The 15,829-nt window shown below is 40.5% G+C and overlaps 2 protein-coding genes across 3 annotated transcripts in view; one reads left to right on the forward strand and one right to left on the reverse strand.

Annotated features, from left to right (window-relative positions):
* Nucleotides 1–15,829, forward strand: part of EXOC1L (exocyst complex component 1 like) — a gene marked incomplete at its 5' end in the record, with an annotated part of 113,497 nt that overhangs the window by 83,326 nt on the left and 14,342 nt on the right. The gene's annotated exons all lie outside the window — the stretch shown is intronic.
* The window catches only part of LOC309377265 (cyclic nucleotide-binding domain-containing protein 2-like), a gene marked incomplete at its 5' end in the record, with an annotated part of 37,815 nt that overhangs the window by 19,514 nt on the left and 2,472 nt on the right, over nucleotides 1–15,829 (reverse strand). Inside the window, 5 exons of the mRNA XM_081924253.1 lie at nucleotides 2,936–3,019; nucleotides 3,324–3,474; nucleotides 5,811–5,899; nucleotides 11,471–11,548; nucleotides 15,121–15,232. Coding sequence (XP_081780379.1) covers nucleotides 2,936–3,019; nucleotides 3,324–3,474; nucleotides 5,811–5,899; nucleotides 11,471–11,548; nucleotides 15,121–15,232 — 514 coding nt within the window. The remainder of the gene's footprint in view (nucleotides 1–2,935; nucleotides 3,020–3,323; nucleotides 3,475–5,810; nucleotides 5,900–11,470; nucleotides 11,549–15,120; nucleotides 15,233–15,829) is intronic.

Genomic DNA, 15,829 nt, shown 5'->3' on the forward strand with positions numbered 1-15,829 from the left:
GATTAGTATATCCTTTCCAGATTACCAGCAATTTCAAAGTGAGGTGCAGCTCAATCCTTATATTCATTATATTGTATTCATTTTTATCGGGTCTTACCTGAAGGTAAGGCACAAGATTGCAGTATTCATTGTTAATTCATTTTCTTCCCAGAACTTCATAAGCCAGGAAAGTCAAGGAAGTTCTCATTCTTAAAATATTTGGAAAAGGTAATTCTCATTTCTGTTTTTCACTTCAAGCAACTGGAATATGTGGTTATATAGCACATTGCTGATACTTAAGTGAAAAGGAGGGGAAAAGGCTGGCAATGATCTCCTGATTTGGAAAATTTGAAGTTACCTTGTGTACATAGGAGATTAGGAAGATAATGCAATAAATGTGCATAATACTCTATTACTCACGCAGCAATGTGTTCCCATAAAACACATTACAGTGGTACCTCGGGTTAAGTACTTAATTCGTTCCGGAGGTCAGTACTTAACCTGAAATTGTTCTTAACCTGAAGCACCACTTTAGCTAATGGGGCCTCCTGCTGCCGCCACACCACCAGAGCACGATTTCTGTTCTTATCCTGAAGCAAAGTTTGTAACCTGAAGCACTATTTCTAGGTTAGCGGAGTGCGTAACCTGAAGCGTATGTAACCTGAAGCGTATGTAACCCGAGGTACCACTGTATACAGATACAATCTTAGCAATATTTACAGTTATTTTTAACCCTGTTTCTCTACCTTTTCTAAAGGAAACAGGCATTCAGTAGGAATGCGTAGCTGGCATAGATATGGTTAAGCAGCACTGAGTTATACTGTACAGTGGTACCTTGGATTAAGTACTTAATTCGTTCTGGAGATCCGCTCTTAACCTGAAACTCTTCTTAACCTGAAGCACCACTTTAGCTAATGGGGCCTCCCACTGCCGCCACGCCACTGCTGTGCAATTTCTGTTCTCATCCTGAAGCAAAGTTCTTAGCCCGAGGTACTATTTCTGGGTTAGCGGAGTCTGTAACCTGAAGTATACGTAACCTGAAGCCTATGTAACCCGAGGTACCACTGTACATTCTTTCATGAGTGGAAAAAACCTGTAGCATTTCTTGTGCCCATTAAAAAAAATCGAACCTGATAATTCTGTCCCTTTTCCTATCCCTGTTACTGCTTTAAAATCTTATGAATATCCATTCAGAAAGCAGTCCCAAAGTTCAGTGAAGCTTGCCCTATGGACAGTGTGCACAGGATTGCAACCTGAACATAATATTCATAACTTTATATGGCAGCTATTAAAGGCGTGTTACCCTGTTACGTCCTAATACAATTAATACTACTCATTCCTCCTTCACCAGAAAAATGAAGAGTACAATGGGGAGGGGGGGTAGATGAAGAGAATGGCAGGTGCTTCTACATATGATATCAATACCCACAAATCACAGATTCATGACTGGCTTGAGTAAGCCATTCCTATCGCCAAGAGAGATTTCTCACCTATTTCGCTCATGAAACTGAGTGCATAATGTGCCCAAGACCCAGCAGTAAAAAACCTGCTCTTGTAAAAACAAGCAATAACTTCGACATTAGAGTTCTTCATATGACAAATTGTAATTCACCTGCCAATACAGATTAGATCATATGGTTTTCTACAGTACGGTATCATAAGCAGATGATGGGTGACAACACGCTGAAGAGAATTTCTGTAGTGTCATCCTACGCATCTCTACTTTGAAAGAAGTCCCATTTAATTTGATTTGGTTCCCATTTCATCTGAGGCTCTTGTATATGCCACAAAGGTTAAAATTGTTTTCTTGGCCTATAACTCAATCAGTTTAAACTACATTTCTCCACCAGCTGTTGAAGAACCATCAGCACAGGTCAACTTTGCAAAATAGAACTTGTTTGCAACTGAAAATAAGGTGGCATTTTGATAGCTGGTGCTAAGGCAAGACTGAACTGTGATTATCCACATGTGCATGATTATTATTTGAATCTATGTCATGCTAGCTGACCTGCATTTTCTGCTAATGATAGATGCTCCTGTGCCAATTATGTATTTTTCTTTTGTTCACCACCATATTTATATCTGATTATTCTATTTATATCCGCTGTCATGAGAATGCAAGGCTGCCCTGTCCATTGCTATTTAAAACCTTGCTATGGCATATGATGGAAACAAATATTCATAACTGGAACAATTTAACAATGGATTTACTCCTAGTAATGACTGCTCTAGAACAGCAACAACAGAAGGTGGCTATCTGTATGCTGCTAGGGTGTTGAAGGGGTGACACTTGGGACAACCATTAAGCCACTTCTTTGAACACAAAATGAGAGGGAATTTCTCATATCCTGATTGGGGCTGTGCCTGCCAAACAAGAAATGGAGCTCTGCATGCACCTGTCTAGAACCATTTTTCAAGCAAATCACTTGCAGTGATGGACAGGCCAAAAGAAGTACAATAATCCCACTTTGTTCCTTCTGCCTGCATCCTGACTGGCTCAATCCTTGTAAGGACAACTGTTTATATATTCTTCTTTATCTAGTTTTGGGATGTCATATCTTGCTAGTTTGTCTGGTATTAGACTCATCCCTGGCAACTTTAATACAGTAGTACCTCAGGTTAAGAACTTAATTCGTTCTGGAGGTCTGTTCTTAACCTGAAACTGTTCTTAACCTTATGTACCACTCTAGCTAATGGGGCCTCCTGCTGCCGCCATGCCACTGCTGCACAATTTCTGTTCTCATCCTGAAGCAAAGTTCTTAACCCGAGGTACCATTTCTGGGTTAGCACAGTCTATAACCTGAAGCTGCTGTAACCTGAAGCGTCTGTAACCCGAGGTACTGTACGACCATATTATGAAGTTTATTTAAAGCCTTTTACAGGAAAAATCAGTTCGTTTCACTGTAAGCCAAAATAAATGCATGTGCCATTTGAGGGGGGTGATTTGTGTACATACCTCCTTGTCAATCACAGCAAGTTCTGAATCAGATTTACATATAACTGAAGCAGGGCGTCTTGTATTAGTCAACAGGCAGGTTTCCTTCGGGGAATAAAAAGAGTTTCAAGTTTATCTTCATATAGGATCGCATAGAAGTATGTGAAGAGTTTACTACCAGAATTACAGTATATTAAAATATAGAAGTAGCTACAAACAATACCTCTGACACCCAACTGAGAAAACATCTCAAAAACACATGAGTAGAGAGGTTACTTGTTATTTAAAACATGTAATTGGAATTATCAGAAAAAGAAAATATCACTGAAGAGCGTCTCTTTCATATCTCTACACTGAAAAGCAGCATTTCCCACAAATTGTTTGACAATACATGGACGGCAATAATTACCCCTATAAAATTTCCCTCTTCAATTTCATATAATGTTTCAGGGGTTAAAATCGTTGCATCATCTATAACGACTTTTAGTTTGCCGGACAACACTAAATAGCATTCCGTTGCTACATGTCCTTGACGGATAATGATTGTCCCAGCTTCATACCTGTTTTGAAAATATAACAACATCAACAGAAATTACTGCAGGTAAAATAAAGGGGGGGGTGCAGCTATTAGTAGTTTGGTGACCAAAATGAAAACCTTCATTAAGGCGTGGATATCATTTTTAAAAATATTTATTATCCTATGAGTGGATCTTCCTAACCACAGAACCATCTTAGAGTGCAAGTAAAAGAATAAAAAATATTAGCCTTCTCACTAATGAAGGAATCCAATGACCACTTACTGTTGGTATATCATTGATTTTAATAAGACTTCTGCTGGTAGGCATTTTTATATCAGCCAAATGAAGAAGTAAATTACTGTGGGACATTTTCAGGCAGGAGACTCTGTGTGTGTGTGTGTGTGTGTGTGTGTCAATCAGACCACTTATAGGGCCACTTACAGACCCTTGGAAGACTGCATAAACCTCACTGACACTATCCATAGACTGCTCCCACATCTCTGCATCTACATCTCTGCATCTACATCTCTACTGGTGGTAGTAGTGACTATATTGGTTAAGAACTAAAATCAACAGGCAGTGCTCATATAAAATTGCTCTGGCCCCAGTACAAATTTGTAACACAGTTCTGCATCAGCAACTCGCTGTTCAGAATTCAGAGTTACTATTCTTTCTTTATTTGGCAATCACTCATATCCAAGTAAGATTGTCTTCCATGAACATGGTCTTAATAGTGTGTCTGTAAGTGACTGTAGAGGCCAATTATGGATCCACACATCCTTCCACAGTGGGGACATAGGTTGCCAGGCGGGAGTTGATCATGGTGAGGATTTGCCAAACGTGCCTTCCTCTTAGCACGTTTCTCCCTTGCGTCCTGAGTTTGTGCCCCTTCAAAGTTTATGATGCCCTTGGTAGAGGCTATTCTCCAACTGGAGCGCTCGCAGGCCAATGTTTCCCAGTTATCTGTGCTCATACTGCATTTTTAAAGATTTGCTTTGAGAGAGTCTTTAAACCTCTTTTGTTATCCACCATCCTTTTAGCTTTCCATTCTTAAACTGGGAATAGAGTAGTTGCTTTGGAAGACGATAATCAAGCATCCAAACAACATGACTGGTCCATTGAAGTTGATGTTGAAGAATCATTCCTTTGACACTGGTAATCTTTGCTTCTTCCAGTACACTGACATTAGCTCAGAGTTGCTATTAACTGTACATAAAAATCCTCAAGCATAATTCAGTCCTAGTTTTTTCCTTCACTGTAATGGACTTTCAGTTCCACCTGAGTCACTCTAGAACCTGATAAAGTGTTCCCTGACCTTGTTCCCATATGCTTGGTAGGTACTGGAAATGGAGAATTCAGAAATGTTAACAAGTCCCATCCTCTCTTTCTGACTGACCCTCCTTGTTCCTGACTGAATCCTGGAAATAATTAGTAACCCATTTATGCAATTTAGGAAATGGCTTAAAATAGCACCCCATAAATTTCCTGGATATGTGAATTTATGCAAGTCACTTCCAATTGCTGAGTCTTGTTTACAAAGGCACGGCTGCAAGAATGGCAGAGGCAGTTTTACTGCTTTGTAAAAAAAATTATTTAAGTGTGTACAGTTACGCAGTGCGGTGCAGACTGAATTAAAAAGATACACCTTTGGAGAGAACTTATTTGGTAGTGTTTGCAGGTTTGCAAGACTTTTCAAATAATGCATGTTTCTTTTAAAAATAAATGAGTGATGAACAGATAAACATATATGGAATGGGCTTTTCTTTTTTTTAAGAGAAGGCAGACTATCTGAATACGAGTGACAAGACTGATCAGCGATTTGTGCCACGGATATGTGTGTCTATCATGCAAATTACAAAACTAGGCTCACAGCACAGGTGCAGAGCCTGCCATGGCTTGTACCCTTAAGTAACATCTGTCTTCACCCCAACATTTTTCTGTGTATAAAATGAGGATTATTATTTCCCTTGTTCAATTAAGGGTGGCGAGAATTAAAAAGCATGATTCACATTTTACACAGTAAGGGCTGTAAAGCGTGCAATTTTAATGCAGCTTTGTAAATTATTCTGTGAGAGCAGCAGTTCCTATTAACTAAATTGGGTTTTGCTTTATTTTGTCTTAGTCACCAAAGGTCCAGAAGCTCTCCATTAGAAGGCTCCTTGTTGAAATCATAGAATACCAGAGAAGAATTATGTAGCTTCCACTTGTCAATATTTTATTTTAACAGGGCAGGGCATTTCTGAAGTATGATAAATATTTAATCAAAAGGATTTCAGCCTTGTTGAAAAATGTTCACCTTCTGACCCAGCTTTCTGAAGGAAGCTTATGGAATGGATCCCATCCTCAATACACAAGTAGCGCCCAGGCTTCTTACTTACTCTTGGTAGATGAAAGCTTGGCACAGTTGGAGTTGTGTTTCGCTAGGCAAGCACTGAAACGCTCTGTTTGTCTTCAAACATGCTTGTATCTGAAAGAAGAGCATATTTTATGCTTAAAAGCTGGGCTCATGGATGCTGCTGGATTAACTGTGTGCTACGCATGCAACACTAGGAGCTTTCTGTCATGAAGACCGTGGCTCAATTTATGGGATAACCAGCCTCATATAACTAACATGCTTAAGTCTACTTACTACATGCAGGGGTTAAAACCATAGAGTAAGCTGTCTTGCCAGGCTTAGCTGGCTCACTCCCACCCAGCTTGGGAGGAACTAGGTAATCAGGCCTATTATTCTTCCCCAGTCTACATGAGAAATGTAATGTATAAAGAGGACTGAGTTGGTTGCTCCAAGCTGAGACAACATAGTTCTTACAAGCCACTCTTGAATTCCTAGAACAATCATTTACAAACTTCCACCACTGTAACTAAGCCAAGTTTTATGGCCTGTGCAACTTTTTCTGAATGCTGTATGGAAAAGCACCTGAATCTGAGCTTTGGAGAGTTTGTAAATAAACCATTTTTAACTTCCCTAATAGGGAATTTTGGAAGGTCATATTTGAAGGTCTAACAGCCTATCTTTCCACATTTTAGTTTGCTGTCTATTTTGTGATTTTAAATCTTTGCTGGGGTTCTCTCATCAAAGAGCACTTGCCCCAAACTTGGACCTTGGCATCCAGGAATTCTCCTTTTTATATTTTTTTTCCCATTGCAGTAGGCACAATTCAGACATGAACTACACTTTAGCATTTCATAAATGAGCCACAAAGAACATTGGACTTGCACTTCCATCTCTTCATTTAGCTATGAGGGAGGTGTTTTATTTTGTTCCCATAGAGCCCACAGAGCGAGGCAGGTCAGTTATTGCAGCACCAAAGAGAGCTTCTTGTGAACAACTTGCTGCAGCAAAGACTGGAAGTGAATTGCAGCCTTTTGAGCCTCTGATTACAGTCCACTCTGTTTCAGAGAGCTAGAGACAAGAGCCAGCCTTCTGTCCCAGAGATGGGCACTTTTTCTGTGCTCCAACTACCGCACTCCCTGTGCTATCATACTGGGAGGAACTTGGTTCCTCAGAGCGTGAAGGAAGCTGCTGATGAGAGTACTGGTTCTAGTTCTTTCAGTGCTATTGCTGTGGGGTATAGTTCAGTGTTCTGCCAGCCAGCTCAGGTTTAAAAGGTAAAGGGACCCCTGACCATTAGGTCCAGTCGGGGCCGACTCTGGAGTTGCGGCGCTCATCTCACTTTAGTGGCCGAAGGAGCCAGCGTACAGCTTCCAGGTCATGGGGCCAACATGACTAAGCCACTTCTGGCGAACCAGAGCAGCGTACGGAAACGCCATTTACCTTCCCGCCGGAGTGGTACCTATTTATCTACTTGCACTTTGACGTGCTTTTGAACTGCTAGGTTGGCAGGAGCAGGGACTGAACAACGGGAGCTCACCCCGTCGCGGGGATTCGAACCGCCGACCTTCTGATCGGCAAGTCCAAGGCTCTGTGGTTTAACCCACAGCTAATCACCAACATAAACTGTGCTCAGCTGGTAGCACTATAATCTCTGACTCAGTGTCCTGGTCATTACTGGACTCTGCAGTCCACCATCATATAAGTTACACCTGCTCAAATTATCTTTTCTATACAGCTGTTAAAGATCCTATCTGCCCACACTACTGTCCCAAATGGTGGTATTCTCTTTTATCTTTGGATCACACAATTTATCCTCACAGCATTTATGTAGAATAAAGGAATATCGGGTACGTCCATTGACAGGGGACGCTGAGGCAGAATTATAGAATATGCAAACACATCAAATTTAAATGAGCTGAAGTTCCAGATTTGTCCCCCAGAAGATACTGAGCTGTCAAATCCTTACACAGCTCACCAAAACCACTGGTTTTAATGTGGCAAGGACCAGTCATATGTACAGTGATCCCTTTATCATTCAAACCCATGTCACCGCTCTTTTATTTCTGCCTGCCAAAATCTTTTCAATAACATCGTCTCCAATTCACTGAGATTCTACTTTCATGTGCCAAAACAGCTGTCCATGTCTCCCGCCAGCTCAGCCTGCCTGGCTAAATATACTTGTTTTTCACATCTCCTTTTTCTATTGACCGTAGGCTACTAACACCTTTCCCCCTTAACTATAGTTTATAACATTCTCTCTAACTCTGTGCTACAAGATTGTTAATGGAAAGGGGTAAGAAGCTGGTGTTGAGTCACGTAGTAAAGCCATTAGTGTCATCCCCTATGCTCTGTTTAAAATATCGTTTCTGAACTCCGGAGGTCGCTTAATAATTTGTGGGGTATAGTAGGGCTCACATTTCCTTCTTTCAAGGAATATCACAATGTGATAAGCAAAAAAAGATCACTTAGTATACATCTAACTGTTAGAATTCCTGCTCCATGTTTGCAGTCATGGGATTTTTGTCTTTCACATGATGGTAAAACCAGGCAGAAACCAAGGTTAAAATCTGTCCAGCCTTGCAACTAATTACGCAATCCACTCTATCCCTCTTCTCACTTCTGCTTGCCTCCTGGACCTGGGAGCAGGGCTGGCCCTCCCATGCAGTGGCGTAGCGTGGGGGGGCAGGGGGGGCCGGCCGCACCGAGCGCAACATCTGGGGGTTAGGGTTAGGGGGCGCAAATCCATGGGTTAGGGGGCGCAAATTACTTGCCTTGCCCCGGGTGCTGACAACCCACGCTACGCCACCGCTCCCATGAGGCAAGGTGGGGCAACAGGGGCAGCAGATCTAGCCTCCAAGGAACACATCCCATGTAGATCTTCACTTCCCACACACCCTGTTCCTAATGAAGAGCTTCATTCCCCTCCCTTCTACCCTCTTTGTGGTTCTTTGTGGTTTGCCTCATGTGCCAAACTGTCTTGTGCTGGCCCTGCCTGGTGTGATAGGAATGTTGAGGTCTTAGATATATGGTAATGTTCATAAGCGTACCAACCAAGCACGTACATAGATCAGCACAGGAAGACTGGAACCATTTTGATTCCTAAACTGAGCAAATGTTTTCTCTGCAAGGTCAAAGTGGGAAACCTCCCCATTGTCTCTTTCCTCACAAATCCTGTCTTAAGGGCACATTTGAGATATGAATAGGGTGGAAAGGAAGTGGCAGTGGGCAACTGGTTTACAAGTGGCTGGGGAAACCCAGCCAGATGGGTGGGGTATTAATAATAAATTGTTGTTGTTGTTGTTGTTATACAATTTTAGAAAAAATCTAAATAACTGCATTAGCAACTATCAGTTGTTGTATGGTTTGTTTTGTTATTACTGATAAAGGTACGCACAACTACTTATATAAAACATGTTTAATGAGTCAAAGAAATACATATCTGGCATAGGATCAGATGCAAAAAGACATCCTAGGTTGCTGATTGCTGCCTTAATAAACAAAGCAACACTTTGTTACGCAACATTAAGAGGTAGAAAGTTTTGTCAATATTTGTCAGATGCCTTGCAATGAGACTTGCGTTCACAAAAAAGCTTTTCATACTGAAACACTTAAACAAAAAAAAAATCTATGAGCTCTAAAAGCCTGTTTATTTTACAGATAGCTAACAAAATGTTTCTTTATACATTAGTATGTGACAGGTGATTGTGCAGCTTGCTTATGGAGGAAGAGCTAAAACTATAACTTCCCCATAAAAGCCCTTAGAGGATGGAAAGACGCCCACCACTTATTAAATTTTTTCATCGCTAATCTATATTAGACAAACACTGGAGACTCTCTGTTAGAAACAGAAATAACTAAAGGCTGCTTTTGACTAAAGACTATCTCTTACCTTTCTCAAGAGGACTATGTTTTCTAGTGTCTCTAACATAAGTATGCAGCCCAAGTGGTTCTCTGTCATGACATACTACTTTGGAAGCTGGTCCTGCAGGATGCTGATTTTAGGTCTGCATTCCTAAGCACATTTATGTAGATGTAAGATTTTGATAGAGACATCACCTTGCCAACAAAGGTCCGTATAGTTAAAGCCATGGTTTTCCCAGTAGTGATGTATGGAAGTGAGAGCTGGACCATAAAGAAGGCTGATCGCCGAAGAATTGATGCTTTTGGATTATGGTGCTGGAGGAGACTCCTGAGAGTCCCATGGACTGCAAGAAGATCAAACCTCTCCATTCTTAAGGAAATCAGCCCTGAGTGCTCACTGGAAGGACAGATCGTGAAGCTGAGGCTCCAATACTTTGGCCACCTCATGAGAAGAGAAGACTCCCTGGAAAAGACCCTGATGTTGGGAAAGATGGAGGGCACAAGGAGAAGGGGACGACAGAGGGCGAGATGGTTGGACAGTGTTCTTGAAGCTACCAGCATGAATTTGACCAAACTTCAGGAGGCAGCAGAAGACAGGAGTGCCTGGCGTGCTCTGGTCCATGGGGTCATGAAAAGTCGGACACAACTAAACGACTAAACAACAACAACAACAAAGATTTTGATCCCACTGGCTATACAGTGGTACCTTTGTTCCTGAACGCCTAGGCTCCCATACAAATTGGCTCCTGAATGCTGCAGACCCAGAAGTGAGCGTTCCAGTTTGCGAATGGTTTTCAGAAGCCAAATGCATGATGTGGTGTGATGGGACAATGAGCTACTTGTGCGTAAAAGGGTTGGTCCCTCAGAGTTTGCTCAGCGTAGCAAAGCTCTGCCTTGAGCGGAGCCCTTTGGCATGGCTCCGTCAGTCGCTGGTAGAATCCGACAGTGGGTGTCTGCGGAAACGCTTCCAGCATAAAAGCTGCTTAACGGAAACACGTCTCCTGGATTCCCTGCGTGACAGTTTCCGGCGAGGGGTGGGGGTTCCTAAAGGGGGCCTTGATACCTCTTCACTGTTCTCACTGGAAGTGTCCCAGAGCCTCTCCTCCGCTTCCTTTCCCTTTGGAGCTCCTGCTCCCCCCCTACTGGTTCCCTCTTCTGCTGCAGAGTCTCTCCTATTCTCCTGGAGCCCTTCCGCCACCTGTTCTTCCGATGGCAGTTTCCTGACATGTGGCTTCCAACTGAGTGCAGGAAGCTCCTGCAGCCAATCAGAAGCCGTGCCTTGGTTTTCGAATCATTTCTGGAGTCGAACAGACTCCCAGAATGGATTAAGTTCGAGAACCAAGGTACCACTCTATTATTATCTTTAATGTACAAAATGGTTGTCAGATTGCAACTACTTAACCAATTCCTGATCCTGTAATTGGTTTACCACTGCCAGGATGTATGTGTTATCAGCTGCTATTGGGTGCGGGAACTCTTTGTTCTTTTAACATTGACCAAACTTTTGTTAAAACGACAGCAACCTATTTGGGGATTTGGGGGCAAAATGAGAAAGAACTTTTTTTAAAAAAAAGTATTGTAAACAAAATGCAGTACTGTGGCTAAATATTTACACAAAAGCAATAATTACTTACAAATATAAGATGATAAATTCAGCACATGCCTTTCCATATTAATGCTTCAAATATTTTATTTATTCATTTATTATTTGCATTTTCAGCCTGTCATTCAACTAAAATATCGCAAAATAATGTGCAATTAAAATAATAAAATAATACCACGAAAATGACTAGTATCAATATTATCATATGATGACAGTACAAAGAATTTCTTCTCTCTCACCTTTAGAATGTCTTCCTGCCTTCTTTGGTTTGGACAAATATGTAACAGACGCTTAAGCTTTTCAGAACCTTTCTTTGGCTACACAAAGAAAATGTACACATTATCCAATAGCCCTTTCATTGACTGTAGCCTAGCTATTCCCTAGTTACTTATACAGACCGTATAAAGGCATTCATTGCAGTCATGGGTATCTCTTTCAACTCTATATTTGTATTGGTTTGACTGTTTTCTAAAAATGGGTTACAACATACAGACATAATTCTTCAAGAATGTATTCCACATATATAATAGACCTCTGCATTTCTTAGAAGTAAAACCCACTGAATTTAACAAAGATCATACCCAAACAAGCATGCCTAGAACTAAAGCCTGCTGTGAAAGATTTGTGAAACACTTTTGAGAGCAAAATTGCTCTGTCTGTAGCAAACATGATCCCACAATTAGCCTAGACCCCTTGGAGATCCTGAGAGCACCATCCAGTTTCAGCCTATGGGATCATGTCTTTTTAAAAACTATTGTTCTTGGAGCATTCTTGCTCTCTAAGAGAGATTTGTTTTGTTTTTGTTAGCTTGACAGGGGTGCTCCCCAGGAGTCAAAGGTGTGCTTGGCGGATGTGCTCAACTCTCCACAAGTAGGGAAAGACTCAAGTCTCCTTAGGTGAGAAATGAGGAGACAATGTTTGTATTGTTCCAGGTGAGGTAGAAATGAGTCATATATATATATCAAGGGCACTACAGATAAAATTAGCAAAATCCTCCATAAACACAATATCAAAACAGCCTTTTGCACCAACCAAAAAATAGCCAATATCCTCAGAAACCCCAAGGATAAAATCCAGTTGGAAAACCAAGGGGTCTATGAAATACCCTGCAAAGTCTGCCCAGCCACGTACATTGGACAAACAAACAGACGAATAAATGCACGTATCGCAGAACACAAGAATGCCGTCAAAAAAGAAGAAAAAACTTCCTCTCTTTTCCAACACATGAAAGAAACAGGACACGAAATTAATTTTGCAGATTCCAAATTGCTCTTTAACATGGAACATCACCACAAGAGAATAATCATGGAAGCCATCGAGATAGAGAAACACCCTCACAACATGAACAAGCGTGACGACACATCCCGCTTGCCAGACATCTGGAAATTAGCCCTCCCCACAAAAACTGACACCAGATCCAGAGGCACACAGAACGCTATCACCAATCAACCACACCAGACCCAAACCCAGACCCTCTCCACAGATAAATTACAGACACCATCCAGTAGCCAAACCATGGTGGCACCTCCGGATGCTGCACCCCCCTGCAATCCCTACACAGATCTGGCTGACACAGGCCACAAAACCACAGCTCGCCCCTATACACGAAGCCAAGCCAGAGCACAACTAAGTGCAGTACAGCCATCTTCTCAGAAAAACTCTTCACAAAGTTCAAGAGGTCAAGACACAAAGACTTTAGCAACTAATCCACACCTAATGACCCACCTAAGTGGTACTCAGGATATCACTCAAGAAATCACTCAAGATATCCCTCAAGTAATTAAGGAACAAAAGAAGAAAAGGCACACTAGCCTGGGAACTTCCTCTCTGCCCAGAACATTGGAGGCTATACACCACACCCCCTCAACAGTATTTATAGGAACTCAAACACTGAGATCCTGCTCTGTTCCAGTAACAAGAAGCCGAAAGCACCAGCCTGAAGATGACGAGTGAGACCTCGTCGAAACGTCGCCTAGACACCCCAACTTTTACACGGGAAGACACCCGAGGACACCAAAACCTGCATTCCTGTACCCGTGAAAATCTACGAAAGCATATATATATATATATATATATATATATATATATATATATATATAGATAGATAGATAGATATATTGCTCCCTTATTGGATTGTTCTTCAGTGGACCTATTTGCATATGCATGATGATTGGTTCCTGAATACTCAGGGTTTTATTGAAGTGAAAACTGATTGGGTGGACTGATGTGGTGGGTGCAAAAAAAAAGTGGTGGTTAAGTGACTGGGTATGATAGCATGGTTCCTGAATTTCTGGTTGTATTACATGTTAGGGCCTTTCAGTAATATCTATTATTATTTTTTTGATAAATACGACTTATGTTGCATTTTGATGTATTTGGATATTTACGAGTTGCTTTTACGGGGTTGTTTTTGTACCTTATTTTGGTTTAATTGCGTTGCTTAAAATGTTTTTAATAAAAAAATAGATATAAATCATTTAAAGATTTGTTTTCAATATAGAAGAGCATAGAAGTTAAATAAAAATAAAGCATAGACATAAAATAACAATAAATAACAGATTAATATAATAGTAGTATATACAGTAACTAGAATGGAGGAGGCGCAAGTGGATTGCAAAGCCCAAGTAAATAAAAACAGGTTTTAACAAGGACCAAAAACGTAACACTTATGCTGTGGCAAATGGAGCTGGAAGTTCTTTTTGCTCATGTAATGGGCTCTCTGGATCCAGCTCATTGTTTACTAGAAACAAATCCAATTTTAGGTTTCACCCTACATTATTCTAATCACACTTTCCCCAAATAAAAACTTGATGTCCTTAACTTCTCCCAGTAATGAACTTAGTCCTGACAATAATAACATCAAAATAGAGCAAATCTGTAACTCTTTGGACTTAAGAGAAGGACAGAAATTTTCTGAATAAATTTTTCTCATCAAAAGCAACATTTTCCACTTAAAAAAAACCCCCAAAATGTTAACAGAATTACACCTCATCTGTTAATGTTCATTATAAAAGTGCTATATTAATAGTGTCAAATCATTTGATTTGCTCTGCCAGAAATATAAGTGCTTTGGATGGGGCATGCCAGCCAGCAATAGGGAATGGGCATGACATTACAAAATATTATGTTCTGCGCAAATGCTCACAACTGAGAAACGATCCCCTAAATAGCACTTGGCACCATTACTTCCACTTTGCAGGTAGGGAAATAAGGCTGAGTTCATGATCTGCCACTTGGGTCAGTCAATGGCAGAAGCTAGAATGGAAATCCAGTTTTTCTGGGTACGTATCCAACATTCAGGGTAATGAGTCATGCTGACTTCAAACCTAGAGATGCGCTTGGTAACTTCAAGCTATTTAAAGTGAAAACACGTTGTAGTTTATCATTTACACCCCACCCATCAGGCTGGGTTTCCCCAGCCACTGTGGGCAGCTCCCAACAGAACACTAAAAACAGAATAAAACTTCAAACATTAAAAACTTCCCTAAACAGGGCTCTGCAGTTCATTATATCCCCCCCAACTACACACAATGTAGGAATAATTTTATTTGAACATTATTTAAATCTAACAGAATTCTTCATATAGAAATAAACTTGTATTGGTATAAAATGTGGCCCATTTGCACCCCAGATTGTATTCCATAATCAGCTCTGAATTGCCCCAGTAATAACAGCACCAGATAAACAGAAGACATTTCAAGTTTTCCAAGCAATTCGCATATATATATGATCTAAGTACTCCTTACAAGAGTACTGAAGCACAGGATAGTATTACTATCCTCATATTATAAAAGGATGGCAGACTGATTATGACTAGCAAGCAAGAGACACAGCAACCAGGCTTTTAGAGATTTAAGGACTCATGAAACATAAAAAAAAAAATACTCACAAATTGTTTTTTAGAATAATCACTGACATTAAACAAATAGTCACTTTTGAAGTTCATCTGCCTCTCCAGGTAAAATGTTGCCCATTGCACCGCCTGACTCCTTTCAATATATCTGCACAAGAAAAAAAAATGTGTGGCATTGGCTGTTTTGGAGTAAAGAGATTACACAATATTTATCTATTTTTATTCTTATCTAGCACTTTCTCAAAAGAGACATCATGGTTTGCATGTCAGTATACTTTTATTTTTTTAAAAAAAGGTTTCTACCGTAATTATTGAGAGCAGCAAAAATTTCCTAGTGTTAATCGAGATAAATAAATGGTACATACAACGGCTAAAATAAGGTGAAGATAAAGCAGACTTAAATAAGGCAGATACAAAGATACAGGGCTCCTGTGCTAACTTGGTAAATTATAAGGAAGTTATTTAAACCATAGAGAAAAAGCGTACCATTGAATCATCTTTTGAATATTCTGAAACACCTGTATTTAATCAGTAATTTGAATGTTTCATTGTGAATTTTTGTAACTGCTTAGAGGTTTCTAACAATCAAGCATTATATAAATTTTGTTAAATAAACAAAAAAAATTATACTTTTATATTCTTGCTTGTTGTTAGCCTTCCCCGCTCCCCCGGGAAGAGGCTTCACCTTCCTTGCATATTGGTAAAATTGCCAGAATAAGTATGTTTTACTGTCAGTTCTGTAAAC

The sequence above is a fragment of the Podarcis melisellensis genome (genome assembly GCF_964234715.1).
Source record: "Podarcis melisellensis genome assembly, chromosome: 9".
NCBI lineage: Eukaryota > Metazoa > Chordata > Lepidosauria > Squamata > Lacertidae > Podarcis > Podarcis melisellensis.